The sequence below is a fragment of the Oncorhynchus kisutch genome, linkage group LG12, assembly GCF_002021735.2.
Source record: "Oncorhynchus kisutch isolate 150728-3 linkage group LG12, Okis_V2, whole genome shotgun sequence".
In the NCBI taxonomy this organism is placed as follows: domain Eukaryota; kingdom Metazoa; phylum Chordata; class Actinopteri; order Salmoniformes; family Salmonidae; genus Oncorhynchus; species Oncorhynchus kisutch.
The window spans coordinates 44,388,391-44,403,982 of record NC_034185.2 but is presented as its reverse complement, the minus strand read 5'-3'; the positions used below and the strand labels follow the sequence as shown (position 1 = coordinate 44,403,982).

General features: G+C 37.8%; 1 protein-coding gene and 1 long non-coding RNA gene across 2 annotated transcripts; both read left to right on the top strand.

Moving 5' to 3' along the window:
* The first annotated feature begins 686 nt into the window (after positions 1-686).
* On the top strand, positions 687-6,469 carry LOC116376459 (gamma-gliadin-like). Its single transcript, XM_031836655.1, has 12 exons — positions 687-776; positions 1,201-1,268; positions 1,781-1,846; positions 2,014-2,088; positions 2,383-2,436; positions 2,541-2,612; positions 2,946-2,975; positions 4,451-4,489; positions 4,604-4,654; positions 5,389-5,478; positions 5,729-5,763; positions 5,854-6,469. Exons 2-11 carry the CDS (start codon positions 1,215-1,217, stop codon positions 5,747-5,749), a joined length of 552 nt encoding a protein of 183 aa, XP_031692515.1. The 5' UTR covers positions 687-776; positions 1,201-1,214; the 3' UTR covers positions 5,750-5,763; positions 5,854-6,469.
* Positions 6,470-8,607: 2,138 nt separating this feature from the next.
* On the top strand, positions 8,608-9,317 carry LOC109901029 (uncharacterized). The gene is made up of 3 exons (XR_004212015.1): positions 8,608-8,667; positions 8,930-8,974; positions 9,271-9,317. It is a non-coding gene; the product is annotated as an uncharacterized LOC109901029 (long non-coding RNA).
* The last annotated feature ends 6,275 nt before the right edge of the window (positions 9,318-15,592 follow it).

The following is a 15,592-nucleotide window of genomic DNA, read 5'->3' as shown; positions in this document are numbered from 1 at the left end:
CCAAAACGCTTGTGGGGGGCAAAATGGAGAACACCATTGTGTTCCTAAGAGTCTCATCTTTCTATAGAGGGGTCATAACAGTGGTCATAAAAGTTGGCGGATCGTCTACAGACAAGCCCTATAACTCTTGTGGGGAGCAAATCAGAGAACAAACGTGCCATACAAAACATGGTTATATAAAATTCTGTCAGTTTAAGCTAGAGATATATATTCTTGCATTGGATGCGTCTCAATCCAGTCACACTTCTGCATCTGCGGTGAAAGGTGACAGCGCTAGAGCGATGCTTGTCAGTCCATGAGACAAGGTTTAGCCTAAAAACAATTATGACCACTCTATGCAAAGATGAGACTCTCACGAACACGACGGTGTTATCAATTGGATTGCTAATATACTTGACCAATTTACAGTACGCTTGATGTTGCATTGTGTTGTTGTTTAAGAAAATATTCAATTAATTGTTGTTGAATATGGTTTGTTTACTATAAATTCACACAGGTTTGTGATAATATATGTGCTTTCCAATAAATGTGCTGAAGTCTGCACTATTGCAGACCGTGTAATCAGCCATGCTCTGCTATTATGATTGCTATACTTTTTTGACCACTGTCATTTACCAAAGCTCACGACTAGACAGCCACATTCTCATTCACTAAGTGATGTCACAGCAGGTCAATGTTGGTTGGCTGAAATCTCAACTGACACGGTTTAAAAGCAGAGATAGATCTCTGCACTGTATGACACTCCATATTCCTCATCTATACTGGTATCACCAAAGGTAATGTGGCTAGAACTTGTCTATTTAAAATGCATTTTATCTGGATGTTGTACAAAGTAATGGTATGGGATTCTTTATTCTTATGAATTTACAGAATGCTTTGAGTGCCTAAGGATTCTCACAACAACATTGCATTGCAAGTGTTAATATCTTTAATAGAGTTAAGTTTAACAATCAAAGTGTCTCTATAGTGTCCCACACTACACAGAGTTATTGTTAGACTTTTATAAGTGTTATGCTTTTAAGACTTTCACAGAATTCCTGTAAGCATTATGTTAAAAATTAAAACAGACCAACACTGGTTATTGTTGCAGTCATTCAACACTGGTGGTCAGTGTTAAAATGTGTCTAATGTAATAGAGATGACTACTTTTTGACACTGGAGGGTGTTAACTTAACATTATACCTCTCTTTCATGTGCAAGGTTCTCCTTTGAAAATGAAGATCACCATTATGTGCCTTTGTTTGGCCAGCTCAATATCTGCTGCTCCAGTAAGTTTGAAAAAATGGGCAAGGAAAACTTTACTCCTGTATTTCTCAAGAGTAGGATTTTGAATACGCATAGAAAGTGGACACGCAAGGGTGTGCGTCACAATGGAAAAAATGTAAACACAACTGGAGACTCCCTCGTCGTTTTTGGAGACAGGTTATTGACATGGCATCGCTACGGTAGCTAGTTTATAAGCAATTGTTAACTACCTGTTAATACTTTGAACTGGCTAGCTAATCGTCTTGTCTAACTGTGAGGCAAAACAATTCATTTAGCCCATTAGTTAATTAGTTTGTTAACCTTTTGATATTCTATGACGTCTTCACTTTCCAAACGTATCATGATCTATTTCCAGAATCTGGATGTAAAAGAACTTAGTTGGGTGTTAAGAGTCCAGAGCACATTATTCACATCTCATTTTCCACTGAGTGTCTGTCAACAGTCTGTCATTTCTTTAAATTGACTATGGCTTTGTGAAAATTGTGATTATTTAGTATTTGTTCAATGTTCACAGCGTCAACCTTTCTTCAATTACTTGCCCCACTATGGGGATCCAAGGCAATCAGGACCACCCACACAAGTAAGAACAAATGCATATTGTAATATTCTACTGCATTCTGTTGGTCACCTTTCTTAGGTGTGGTTCAACATAGTATGAAACAATACATAACATGAGAAGATTAAGTACTGAAATTAATTTATGAGGACACTTTTGTTTGACCTTTGACCCAAGTGTTTAATCCCCAGGTGAATGAAGGCCTCTACCCAGCAGGCCAGCCTTACCCTCAGCCTGGACTCAACGGCCCTGTCAGCATGGAAATAGTATGCTCTTACATCATCTTCACTATGAGACCTCTATTAGACCTCTCTAAAATGATATGATCAAAGAATTGTCTTTTTAGTGACTTAATGACCTACTTAGCAATACTTTAAGTTATTACTTACTTCATGATTTACTTTCTCTTGACTTATCACTTGCCTATTTAATTCAGACTGTGATGAGTAATCATCTTGAACTTTAGCAGTTACACTGGAGTTTTGTCTTAATTAAATAGTAGAGTCATTTTATTTATTTGTAATGTGTAACTGTTTTGTTTGTTTTACTTTATATTACAGGTGTTTCCACAGAGATTCCCTGGATGGTCTACTGGTGGCCAGATCAATGGACCAGTAAATACTATAGATACTACTAAAACATACTTCACCTTCTTTAATATATCAACCATCCTCCACATTGAACATTCCTTTTAACTTTCCCCTTTCTTTTCTTTCAGCAGTCCTATCCCTCTCAAGCCTTCATCAAATACTCCCTACCTAAGGCCCCAGGAAGAAAGAGTGTAGAAATTGTAAGTGTTGTCTCAAGTTGAGTTACTTATCCCTCCTCAGAATTATAGGTGTTGTAGTATGTGAATAAATCTCTCTCTTCAATTACAGCTATATGAAATTTGATAGGCACTATTTAAGTTCAGGTGACTCATGACTTTAAGTGGCTAAAGTTAAGGCATGGTACATTCCAAATTGCACAGCAGGAAATGAGGGTTGTTATACTGTATGTGTTTTGTAAGAGAACCCATCCATTTAATATCCTACTCAAGCACAGATCACATTGAATGTATTTTATCTATATACTGCAGTAGTTTAATGATTGTTTCTCTGTTTCTTTTCCCCCCATATTAAAGTACTACCCCTATGACTTTGTGCAGCAAAAGGTAAATCCTGATATCATCTACTTGTTTACAACCAAACATTTTATTTCAGTGGGACCTGGATCAGAGTAGGTGAGCAGAATTTAACCATTTGATATCCAGGGCATAGCTCATGGAGCGGTGCTCGCGCACAACTCCTGCTCTCCACGTCCTTTCCAACACTGCTCTGCACTCATAAGAAAAAAAAATGCTGCTCCAATTTGAACCAAAACGCATTCCTTTTTGTGACTACCTGGACCTACCATTTGGTTTTGAAGTATTGAAACACAATCAAATTATTTGAATGAAAATGATTTGAATTAACATGAAAAGGTGAATGTAAGAAGTGCACATAATTTAAAATAGGCCACATGTCATATTAAACAGCATGTAAACACTGTAAATAGGTCAAGAGCCTGACAGGGAGCCTAAAATAATTATATAGGCAAGCTTATTTCTATTATTTCCAGGCTATAGCATGAAAATTAATACGTTTAGAAGAATTTGGGAGTGCGACAGAGTAGTGTGGTACAGACATAAAGCACTGTCACGGTTGTTTGTAGAATTAACGGACCAAGGCGCAGCGTGGATGGAGTTCCACATGTTTAATTAAAGAAACTCACCAAAACAATACAGAACCAAAAACGAAACGTGAAGTCAATTGCAGTGCACACTGGCAACTACACACAAACAAACGAGTTCAAGTGGGAAAAGGCTGCCTAAATATGATCCCCAATCAGAGACAACGATAAACAGCTGCCTCTGATTGGGAACCATACCAGGCCAACATAGACATATAATAACCTAGGCTCTCTATGGTCAAGGCATGATAAGCACTCAGCATTTAAACAACATTTTGTTTTATTAAATCATTATGGCCTATACATTGTGCATATAGGCTGCGACTTACTTAGAATTAATTACAAATTAAACGAGAAATGACGTATTACTGCCTTTGAATTCAATTTTAGAATATGTTTTTTTTGCAACACAAGTTTGGCCAGTCTGTGGCTTCAGGCTCATGCAATGGTGCATGGAGAGCAGGCCAGTAGAGCCACTGGGGATGCTAAACACCCTTTTGGCCACTCTTGCTAGAATGGGAAGAGATACAGAGTTGCTTTTTGATTTTTCTTTAGGTAGTTCTAAGGGTTTTTAGGCTAAATAACCCAATCACAATGAAAAGCTCCTTGAACGCCAGGCTTAATTGGGCCATAATTAATCATGGCCTATTGATTCGATAATATAACAAAAATGAACGAAACGTTTAAGAGATCTGATTTGTAGTTTATAAATACTTTGCTGCAATGATACACTTCGTTTTCTACCCACCTCCTACCTTACTTTTAGCATGTGCACGTAGTAAGTACACCCTCATATACATATAAACAGATACACATACACTGACCTGGATATATCATGTTTAATTGGTGTAAACATTTGTATCTTAGTTAATCCATTCTGTCATTAAAGGATGTCTGAGCTATTTATTTTTGTTTCAGATGATGCCAAATATCCCTCAGATGCCACAGATTCCAAACGTGAGTACAACATTTAATCACTCCAAAAAATGTAATAAATAATTTCATAAATTTTCAGATTGATGTTGGAATTTCTGTATCTTTTTGCTTTATTTTTGTTTTATCTTTTCACAGTTGTTCCCAAATGAATACCAACCACAAACTGTGCCACAGCAAAGACCCAATGTAGGACATCCCTTTCCTGACCTTTAGTTATTGTAATGGGTGCAAAGATGTACACGTTTCCTTGATTACAGATGCTATAGAGCAGGGGTCAAAGTGGGGTATTGCGGCCAAATCTCTAAATATATCTAATTTGAATGTATCTTTTATTTTTATGAATATTGCTTGCAACAATGGAATAAACACATTTTGGAGAAAGGATCAGTGGAAAGAGTTTAGAGGGTGCAATATAATGCAATGTAATATTATTACGCCACAATTTATGTTCTTGGGCCTTATATGCAAAACATGGGCCTGGGAGGGTCACAGGGATATTGGTATCCACAGTGATCATCAATTATAAAAATGTTCAACAAAATTATTATTGTATTCCCCTAAATGTTTGTTTTGAACATAATTCACTGTAAATTTAAGCTTTACAATTGCTAAAGGTTATTCCTGCCCCAATGAAACATTTTCAGAGTTGCAGGATATTAACTTTACAACTGCAACATGCAAAGTGGGGGCCTTTAAAATGTTATTTCCAGTGTCAAGAGACATAGTCTGGCCAAACACTACAGAAGTCATAGTAAAACTGCTTATATGCTATTTGTATTGAACTCTAAAGTAAGAGTTGTGTTCTGATGTTATGAGGGGATCCCTCGTGAATTTGTTATCACAAAAGGTGTCCCAGATACAAAAAGTTTGGAAACCCCTGCTCTGGTGTCCAAGACAACAGGTGCTCTTTTTTTCTGCAGATCCCATTCCCCCCATACAACTCTCAACTTCCTCATTCCCAGGATCCTTTGCAGCCAGCTCAGCAGGAGCAGACAGTGCAGACAGGCCAGGTTGGAAAGCTAGAACTCTATCTATCATAACTATATGTACAACTTCTTTCCTGAACATCATTTGGAAAAGATTTACCCTCTTTTCACATATTATTTTACTCTATGTCATCTGTGGTTTAAGCAATACAACAATCACAGTGAACTTTTGACTGAAAGTGATTTATGTTTTTTCTACCTACTCCTTTAGAAGATGTCATCTATAGCTTAGGGGGAATCCAAGAATGACAGTGACATTTTTCTTTGTCCACAGGTACCTCATGTGCAACCATAGAATGGAAACTGAATGTAAGTCTTAATTATGCTGTGAAGTCCTTTGACAACAAAATGAAGACACAATATATTTTGTTCATTACATTATTCCTGCTGCTTTTTTAGTTACCAGCTTGAAGGAAGTACAAAGTCTGCCGACCCAGAGAAGACCAGATGATTTGCTACTTCAGTATGGCCTTTTGATATTAATTGGGGTATTTACAGTAGTATGGTTATGAGTATCAATGTAGAGTGTTAATCTACTGTCCTTTAGAGTTTTTCCCCTTGAAGTTTCTAGTGAAGGCTATTGTAATTAGTATAATAAGCATGCATCATTGATATTAGAGTAGGCAATAGAGAGTATGGGTGGACATTATCTTCCTTACAATCTTTTCTTTGCTACATTTAATTTAAGCCATGTATTTTAGTAAAGGCAATTAAAGTATGTTTTACAAGCAATCATTGAGTGTTTTCCCTGTATAATGTCTTTGTGTGAATTTAAAGAGGAGAATAAGTTATTTGATTAAACAGTTCATTTTATTCAATTATTCTTTAACAGTACAATATCTGTAGGTGTTCATTTCAGTTGAACAGTGTGGATCGATGGACATCTGTTGATAATAAATATCAATGTCCATTAGTTTATAGTTCCCACTTACTTTACTGCAAAAGGAGTTACCAGTAACTATAATGCTTCATGGCCATAAAAGTAAAAAATGTATAATAAAGTTTTGAATTTAAACAGTCATATCACAGTTCTTTCGCTAAGCCTTATATTGGCCAATTTTGACTATAGAATAAGCATTGAATGTCACTCCAAAATACATTTCACTGCATAGGCCTCCAAATCGACATAAATATATATTGTGTGTTGTAGAGTAACAGAATTGCAAACCAAAATAAAGTCTTCTGGGTCCTACAGTAGCAGCCAGGTTCAATCGGATGATCCTACAAAATAAACAAATAAGAGAAACATTACCAACAAGTACACTACATGACCAGAAGTATGTGGACACCTGCTTGTCTGGACCTAGCTTTGGGGCAGGTAACATTGTACTGGCATTCGCCAAACCCAGATTCGTCCGTCAGACTGCCAGATGGGGAAGCGTGTTTCCACTGCTCCAGAGTCCAATGGCGGCGAGCTATACAAAACTCAAAACGACACTTGGCATTGCGTATGGTGATCTTTGGCTTGTGTGCAGCTTTTTGGCCATGGAAACCCATTCTGATGTTGCTTCCAGAGGCAGTTTGGAATTCGGTAATGAGTTTTGCAACCGAGGACAGATGATTTTTACGCTCTACGCACCTCAGCACTCGGTGGTCCCTTTCTGTGAGCTTGTGTGGCCTACCACTTCATGGCTGAGCCGTTGTTACTCCTAGAGATTTCCACTTCACAATAACAGCACTTACAGTTGGCCGGTGCAGCTCTTACTGGGCAGAAATGTGACTAACTCACTTGTTGGAAAGGTGGCATCCTATGATGGTGCCAAGTTGAAAGTCACTGAGCTCTTGCTTTTAGGCTTCCTATCAAGTAATTGCAGATCAGTGATTAACTCAAGGGAGTCAGAAAGGATACAAGTATTAAAACCAGGTCTAATACAGTGCCTTCAGAAAGTAGTCACACCCCACTGTCACGCTCTGACCATAGAGAGCCCTCGGTTCTCTATGGTGTTTAGGTCAGAGTGTGACTAGGGGGGGGGGGGGGGGGTTCTAGTCATTTATTTTGTCACATATATTTGTATGGTTCCCAATTAGAGGCAGCTGGTAATCGTTGCCTCTAATTGCGGATCATATTTCGGAAGCCCTTTCTCCCACCTGCTTTGTGGGATATTGTTTTGGTTAGTGCTTTGTGGGATATTGTTTTGGTTAGTGCTTTGTGGGCGCCGTGACCGCACGTTTGTTATTCTTTGTGTTTTGTTGTAAGTTTCACTATTAAATATAATGTGGAACTCTACGCACGCTGCGCATTGGTCCACTCCTTTCTACAAGCGTGACACCCACATTTTACAGCCTGAATTCAAAATGGATTAAATCTTTTTTTTTTTTTTTTGATATATTTACACAGAATACCTAATAATGACAAAGTGATTTTTTTTTTTGAAATGTTTGCAAATTTATTGAAAATGAAATAAAGAAATAACTCGTTCACATAAGTATTTACACTCCTGAGTCAATACATGTTAGAATCAGCTGTGAGTCTCTAAGAGCTTTGCGCACCCGGGTTGTACAATATTTGCACATGATTCTTTTTTTTAAAATTCAGCTGCTGTCATTGCTAGATAGCCATTTAGGTTTAGGTCAAAACAGTAATTAGGCCACTCAGGAACATTCAATGTCATTTAAGTAAGCAATTCCACTGTATATTTGGCCTTGTGTTTTAGGTTTTTGTCCTGCTAAAAGGTTAATTTGTCTTTTGGAATGCAACTGAACAAGGTATTCCGCTAGGATTTTGCCTGTGTTTAGCTCTATTCCATTTATTTTTATCCTAAAAAACTCCCTAATCCTTGCCAATGACAAGCATACCCAAAACGTGATGCAGCCACCACCATGCTTGAAAATATGAAGAGTGGTACTAAGTGATGTGTTCTGTTGGATTTGCCCCAAACATAACGCTTTGTATTCAGGACATAAAGGACACCTTTTTTTCAGATTTACTTAAGTGCCTTTTTTGCAAACAGGATGCATACTTTTAAATATTTGTATTCTATACAGGCTTCCTCCTTGCTGCACTACTAAAGGTAATGTATTAGAAATAATCGCTGATTCAACCTTTAGCTTCAATATTTGTCAAGGCAGAAGGGAAAATAAACTAGAGGAAACCACTTCAGAAAGTGATGGGGGATTTTATAAAATGTCAGATATTTTTAGTCGACAGAATCATTCAAGATGAAAACCTTCATTCTGATCGCCTGCATCCTGGGGATTGCTCTTGGCCGCCCTGTGAGTTCATTTCTCCAATGTATTATTTATAAGCTTACTGTGTTGTCTTTCCTATTTTATGTTTCTCTGTATTTCAGTACAAAATACCTCAACCATTGTGATACTCTGAAATTATGTTTTTTTTCTTCTTTAATTTACAAATAAATGAATTGGATACATTTACAAACAGTATTCAAATATTTAGTCATTATTTACTGTGATTACAGTGTCTTTATAAGTGCTGAACCTAACATTCATCGAACATTCATCTGTACTTCACAAGCAAAGGCTGGTCATGGAGTTTGACTTCCAGGCTGCCAACGCTCAGGTAAGAAACACTGCTAGTCTACACCTGTTGTTTATGATGCATTTGATTTGATACATAGTTACATTGCCCATATTAGGACATATACATAACTCGAGGGTGTCCTTCCATGGACATATGGATACCATAACTGATGTTTTGTGATGAAAAGGTGTTCAAATTTCAAGAATAAGAATAATTATGACAATTTGAATGGTTTGAAAATCATAAGATGAGGAACAAAGTGCCTGAAAAGGGAATAGAACACTGAAGAACTGAATTTTCTATAATACAAATCTTTGTTTTCCAATTATTTGTAGGCTCTCCAAGCTGGACAAGCCAGACCTGATCTAGAGATTGTGGGTGTTTGACAAAATAAATAGTTCAAATTAATCACAATACATTTCCCATTTTAGATTGAAGTCAAACTTCTAAGTTTACTGTAGTTACCAGTGTGTGTTCTGATGTTACAGATTCTTCCTGTTGGTGGCGGAATACATGTAAGTAACCATAGCAACATAGTGAAATACTGTACATGTTAGTGCTGTTGATTTAGTTATGCTACACCAGTGAATCTCACAATAATACAGTGAATGTTCAATCCAGTCAATGTCAAAGATGTTGGGACGGCAGGTTGTCTGGTGGTTAGAGTCTTGGGCCAGTAATCTAAAGGTTGCTGGATCGAGTCCCCGAGCTGACAAGCATATGTTGTTCTGCCCCTGAACAAGGCAGTTAGCCCACTGTTCTCCGGTATGCTGTCATTGTAAAGAAGAATTTGTTCTTAAACTGACTTGCCTAGTTAAATAAAAGGTTCAATTAAAATGGTTCACTATCAGAAATTCAGAAAATCATGATGAAAGTGCGTGTGTGTCAATCAATAGTCGGGTGGTGTCCTCAAACAGGAGATCCCTCAGCCAGGAGGGCGTTGAGATTATGAGTGATCATCACCCCCATTAATGTACGGTACACAGTACAACAAATGTATTGTGCATCTACTTGATTGGATATATGACTTAATACCTTTCTCTCCTCTCCTCCCGTACCTTCCCTTCAGTATCCAGGTTGCACCACCTCTGCCTGCTCCTGCTGCACCTGCCAGTGTAAGACCCAATACCTATCTGCCTTCATGTCCGCAACATACAGTACATCAGGTGGCATTTTGAACGTATTTGAAAGAAGTCCTGCTGAGACTGAGACTGTACTAACATGGACACCATACCTACGTTCATATAGGTGCTACAGTGAAAGAGTCTCACTCAATCATGTTGAAAAAGAAAGATTAAATATATATATATATATATAGTGTGTGATACAGAGGTGGTTGTTGATCATGGACTTTGGCTAGTAAGTCCATGTCATTTTAAAATGAAAAATACTGATTTCCAATATGTTATAGTGGGTTACTTTAAAGATACTGTCAAAAAAGCTGGGAACAGTGTCTTCAACCATTCATTTAGCCACTGTGATGTGAAATGAAACACCTGTTCAAATAGGAGTGCCGATTGGTTAATTGGCAACCACTGTTATTGCAGACTCATACATCCAATGAGGAAGATGAATAGAGATGTGAGTAAGACCTTTATATGACACACACTTGTATTGCCATATTTAAGCTCGTGAATTGCTCAATTCCTTAACCGTTCTGTCACAGAGCAATGCAATAGGCTTGATAATGTTGTTTGGTGCTACAGTACCTATGTTTGATTGTGGTCAGTTTTTTTGTATTACTGTGTAAAATCTACAGTACATTCCAACCTCATAAGACCTACATTTATCATACCTCATGTGGTTAAATCTTAGACTCAGAAGTCTGCTTTGTAAGAAGATTGTTGACTTTGCACTTACCTGTATATCTGTTTTTCAATCCCACATTTTTACTCTTTTCAGATTTTTTTAATATTTAAAAAAAAACTTTATTTAACTAGGCAAGTCAGTTAAGAACAAATTCTTATTTTCAATGACGGCCTAGGAACAATGGGTTAACTGCCTGTTCAGGGGCAGAACGACAGATTTGTACCTTGTCAGCTTGGGGATTTGAACTTGCAACCTTCCGGTTACTTGGAGATCTACAATACCCTTTGATGAACAACGATGTCCTTCAACTCCACAGCTGCTTTTAGTGTCCTAGATTGATTCAGTAAATGCAATGCTTAACCCAGCAATAAACACAGCGTAACATGGTGCTTAACTGATGGCTTGATGATTTTTCATGAGATGGGCTAGGCCCCTTAGTTCCAGTGAAGGGAAATCTAAACACTATTGAATTCAATGACATCCCAGACGATTCTGTGCTTCCAACTTTGTGGCAATAGTTTGGAAAAGGACCTTCCCTGTTTTAGAATGACAATGACCCTTTGCACAAAGAGAGGTCCATACAGAGATTTTTTGTCAAGATCGGTGTGGAAGAACTTGACTGGCCTGATCAGAGCCCTGACCTCAACCCCATCTAACACCTTTGGGATTAATTGGAACATCGACTGCAAGCCAGGCCTAGTGGCCCAACATCAGTGCCCGACCTCACTAATGGTCTTGTGGCTGAATGAAAGCCTTTGCAGAAGAGTGGAGACTTAGAACAGCAAAGGGGGGACCAACTCCATCTTAACGCCCATGATTTTGGAATGAGATATTTAACTAGCAGGTGTCCCCATACTTTTGGTCATGTAGTGTATCTCAGTAATACTTTATATGAAGGGGGTATACCTAACACCATTATGAAACCAGTCATAACACCTTTATAAGTGTTGCAGTATTGTTATAACAACCTTCATAACACATTTATTCTAAACCAAAATAAAAGCTCCCTCAAATAAAACTGAAATTCACATTTTTACTGTCACAGCACCCAAATTTCTGAGAGTTTTCACACAACAGGTGGGGTGATGCGCAGGGTCAGCCTTACAGCATTTTGATGAAGGCCATAATGGCAGTATGAGATAGCACCAGTCCTGCATGTAGAATCTTTATTATACATAACTGGTGCAACGGAGTTGTCCCAAAAGTGCAACTCCAGGCAGGCTTCAGCAAATGCTCAAAGTGTTACTATTTCAACCCTGGCACTTGAGCAATTGTTTGCCTGTGTAATGTGGTAGTTAGCAATCTTAGCTAATACCTGAAGAATTGTATTAGCTCCACAAACTATTACCTTTATCTTAGCAGGCTAACACAATCTTGTAACATCAGCAACTACAGTATCTGGCTCATTCCCACCAGATGTTATATTGCTAACATGGCATAGTTAATAGTCTGGGAACAAAACACCTTTCAGTGAATTTGTGTTCATAATTTTGAAAACAGATATCTTAAAACTTGCATTAAGACAGGCAGCCACATTCTGATCTTTTGTCAATTATTGGGACTATCTGACATATTTTGTGTGACAGCAAAAATACAATTAACACATTGTAATAATATAATTGTATAGATCAATCAAAGAACAATCAAAACAAAGGCTATTCAAAAATACTTATAATGTGTCCCCAAATTTTATGTCATTGGTGTTACCACCTTCACTCATTAGTGTAACGGTTTTCTTTAGGTGAAGGAGAAGCGGACCAAAATGCAGCGTGGTTTCTTTGATTCATGTATTATAACAAAAGATAAACACGAACACTACAAAAACAATAAACGTGGAAAACCAAAAAAACAGCTCTATCTGGTACAAAACAGAGACAGGAACAATCACCCACAAACACACAGTGAAACCCAGGCTGCCTAAATATGGTTCCCAATCAGAGACAATGACTAACACCTGCCTCTGATTGAGAACCATATCAGGCCAGACATAGAAATAGACAAACAAGACATCCAACATAGAATGCCCACTCAGGTCACACCCTGACCAACCAAAAAATAGAAACATACAAAGCAAACTATGGTCAGGGTGTGACAATTAGAGAGAGAGACAAGAACCTTGAGCTTTTTCTCCAGTGCCAAACTGTTATTAGGGGTTGGGTCTATGTTAAAGAAAAGGATTAGGTAATCACACCCTTTAAGCATATCATAAATGCAATTCAAGAATTACCAAGAAGCTACATCAGTGTGAATGCACAAATCTCATATGAGTGTGTTTACATGGCATCCCAATTCCTCTTTTTTTTCGAATTGGTATTTTGACCAATCAGAATTGTACTTTTGCCAATAGTAGAACGCAGAAACACAAAGCTGAGCGTGGACAATCAGAAAAAAAAGATCAGATATGAAGACAAATCTGAATTGGGTTCATAGCCTAAAATATTCAATCCAGATTTTTATGTTTTTATATTTAACCATTACTTTAAGGCAATACATCATTTGCATAATTGGCCATGTGCATGTAATTGTGATGGACACTGTAGGAAAGAGGAATAACATTGTGGGAGAGACAAAAAGTGAGTAAAAAACACCCTAAATATATGTTTAGAACTACAAATGAACTTTCTTCTGTCGATTCTTGTTTTTTTAATGTCACAATTCAAACCTGTAACGGCAGATTTCCTCTTCGTCTGAAGAGGAGTAAGGATCGGACCAAGATGCAGCGTCGTAAGTGTTCATGACGATATTTTAATAAAGACAAAATGAACACTCGAACAAAAACAATAAACGATCACGTGAAATATACCAAACCGAAACAGTACCGTGTGGCGACAAACACTCACACGGAAACAAACACCCACAAACCAACAGTGAAACCCAGGCTACCTAAGTATGATTCTCAATCAGAGACAACTAACGACACCTGCCTCTGATTGAGAACCATACTAGGCCGAAACAGAAACCAAACATAGAAAAACAAACATAGACTGCCCACCCCAACTCACAAAAATGCTAAGTTGGCAACACTGCATGCATGGCTCTCGACCTTCACCGCTCCCTAGTCCACACAGGAGTTGCAGCGATGCGACAAGACTGTAAATATGAAATAGATATCAGGAAATTCTGGAGAAAAGTAGTAAAAAAAGAGTTCAAATAATAATAAATAAAAAATGTCTAAAAAGTTCACTGGGACTCCTTGACAACATTCTAAGCGTTCGAGCCAACCAAAAGGTACAAACTGGATGGCTCCATCCGTGACATTTCAAGCTAGCTGTGGAGTGAGCTTATGCTTAAGGGCCACATAAATTATGAGAATATGTTGCCTGTAAAATCATCATCATAAAGTCATTTTAGAAGTCACTTCTTTTTTGTTAACAATACAAAAAAGTGAGGATAAGACAATTAGGTGGAATACTATGACTCTGTTTTGTGAAGAAATAACAAACATCCTTCACTTTAGGTAGACTCATCTATACACAAAGTAAACAGCAGTATCGGATCAACTTGCACAAGGTTAAACTTCTCCACAGTATACACTTGAACATTCACAGCTCAGGAGGCTTCTAAGCTGCTGATGGGAGGACGGCTCTTAATAATGGCTAGAATGGAGTGGGAAAACGTGTTTGATGTGTTCGATACCATTCCATTGATTCTGTTCCAGCCACTGCTATGATTGTTTTTGGCCTAACTGCTATTAGCCCATACAAACGCATAACAGATTCAATACATTGAACAACAGATAGTGCCTCCCAAATAATGTCAGCCCAATTTTTATGACATTTTTGACATGTATTTAACCCCTTATTTTTGTCACGAAACAGTCTTAATGTACAGTATGCTTCCATTCATTTTCTCAACTGCTACTGGGGGACCTTCAGACTAGTCTTGTGAGGCCTGTGGGAGGTCTAGAGCAAAACAACCGACATGTACGTGTTTGTGAGATCCTCACCTTTCCACAGAGGTGTGTAGCCCAAATTGTTCAGAAGCTGCAGACAGAAGTTGGCAGATCGGCTGTACCGACTTCAGACAAGCCACAAGACGCTTGCGGGAAAGCAAAACAGAGAACAAACTTGCCATACAAAACATGGTTATGTAAAAATCTGTCAATTTAAGCTAGAGATATCAGATTAGGATGTGTCTCAATCCACTACATCCACCGGTGTCGCACTTCTGCATCTGATGTGAAAGGTGACAGAGCAAAGAGCAGTGTTTGTCAAACCATGAGACAAGGTTTGGCCTAAAAACTATTATGACCACTCTATACAAAGATGAGACTCCCACGAACACCACGGTGTTATCAATTGGATTGGTAATAAACTTTACCAGCTTACAGTACACTTGATGTTGCATTGTGTCATTGTTTAAGATCATTTTTAATGAATTGTTGTTGAATATGGTTTGTTTACTATAATTTCACACAGGGAAATGAAAAAGCTTGTTACATACACACTCAAAGTATTAAAACACTACAGTTGACGCTTTGAAAGAAGGTCAAAGATTACAGCAACAAAGCAGATTACACTTAAAGACTATACAATATCATGCAATATCATTGGATAAAGCAATATCATCATACAATATCATTGGATATAGCAATATAATCATACAATATAATTGGATACATCAAATTCACTGACAGCATTTGGATTGAATTCAAACGTACCAAATAATATTCTCTGTTTGCGATAAGATATGATGTGCTTTCAAGTAAATGTGCTGAAGTGTGCACTATTGCAGACCGTGTAATTGTCCATGCTCTGCTATTATGATTACTATACTATATCTGACCACTGTCATTTACCAAAGCTCACGACTAGACAGCCACATTCTCATTCGCTATGTAGTGTCACA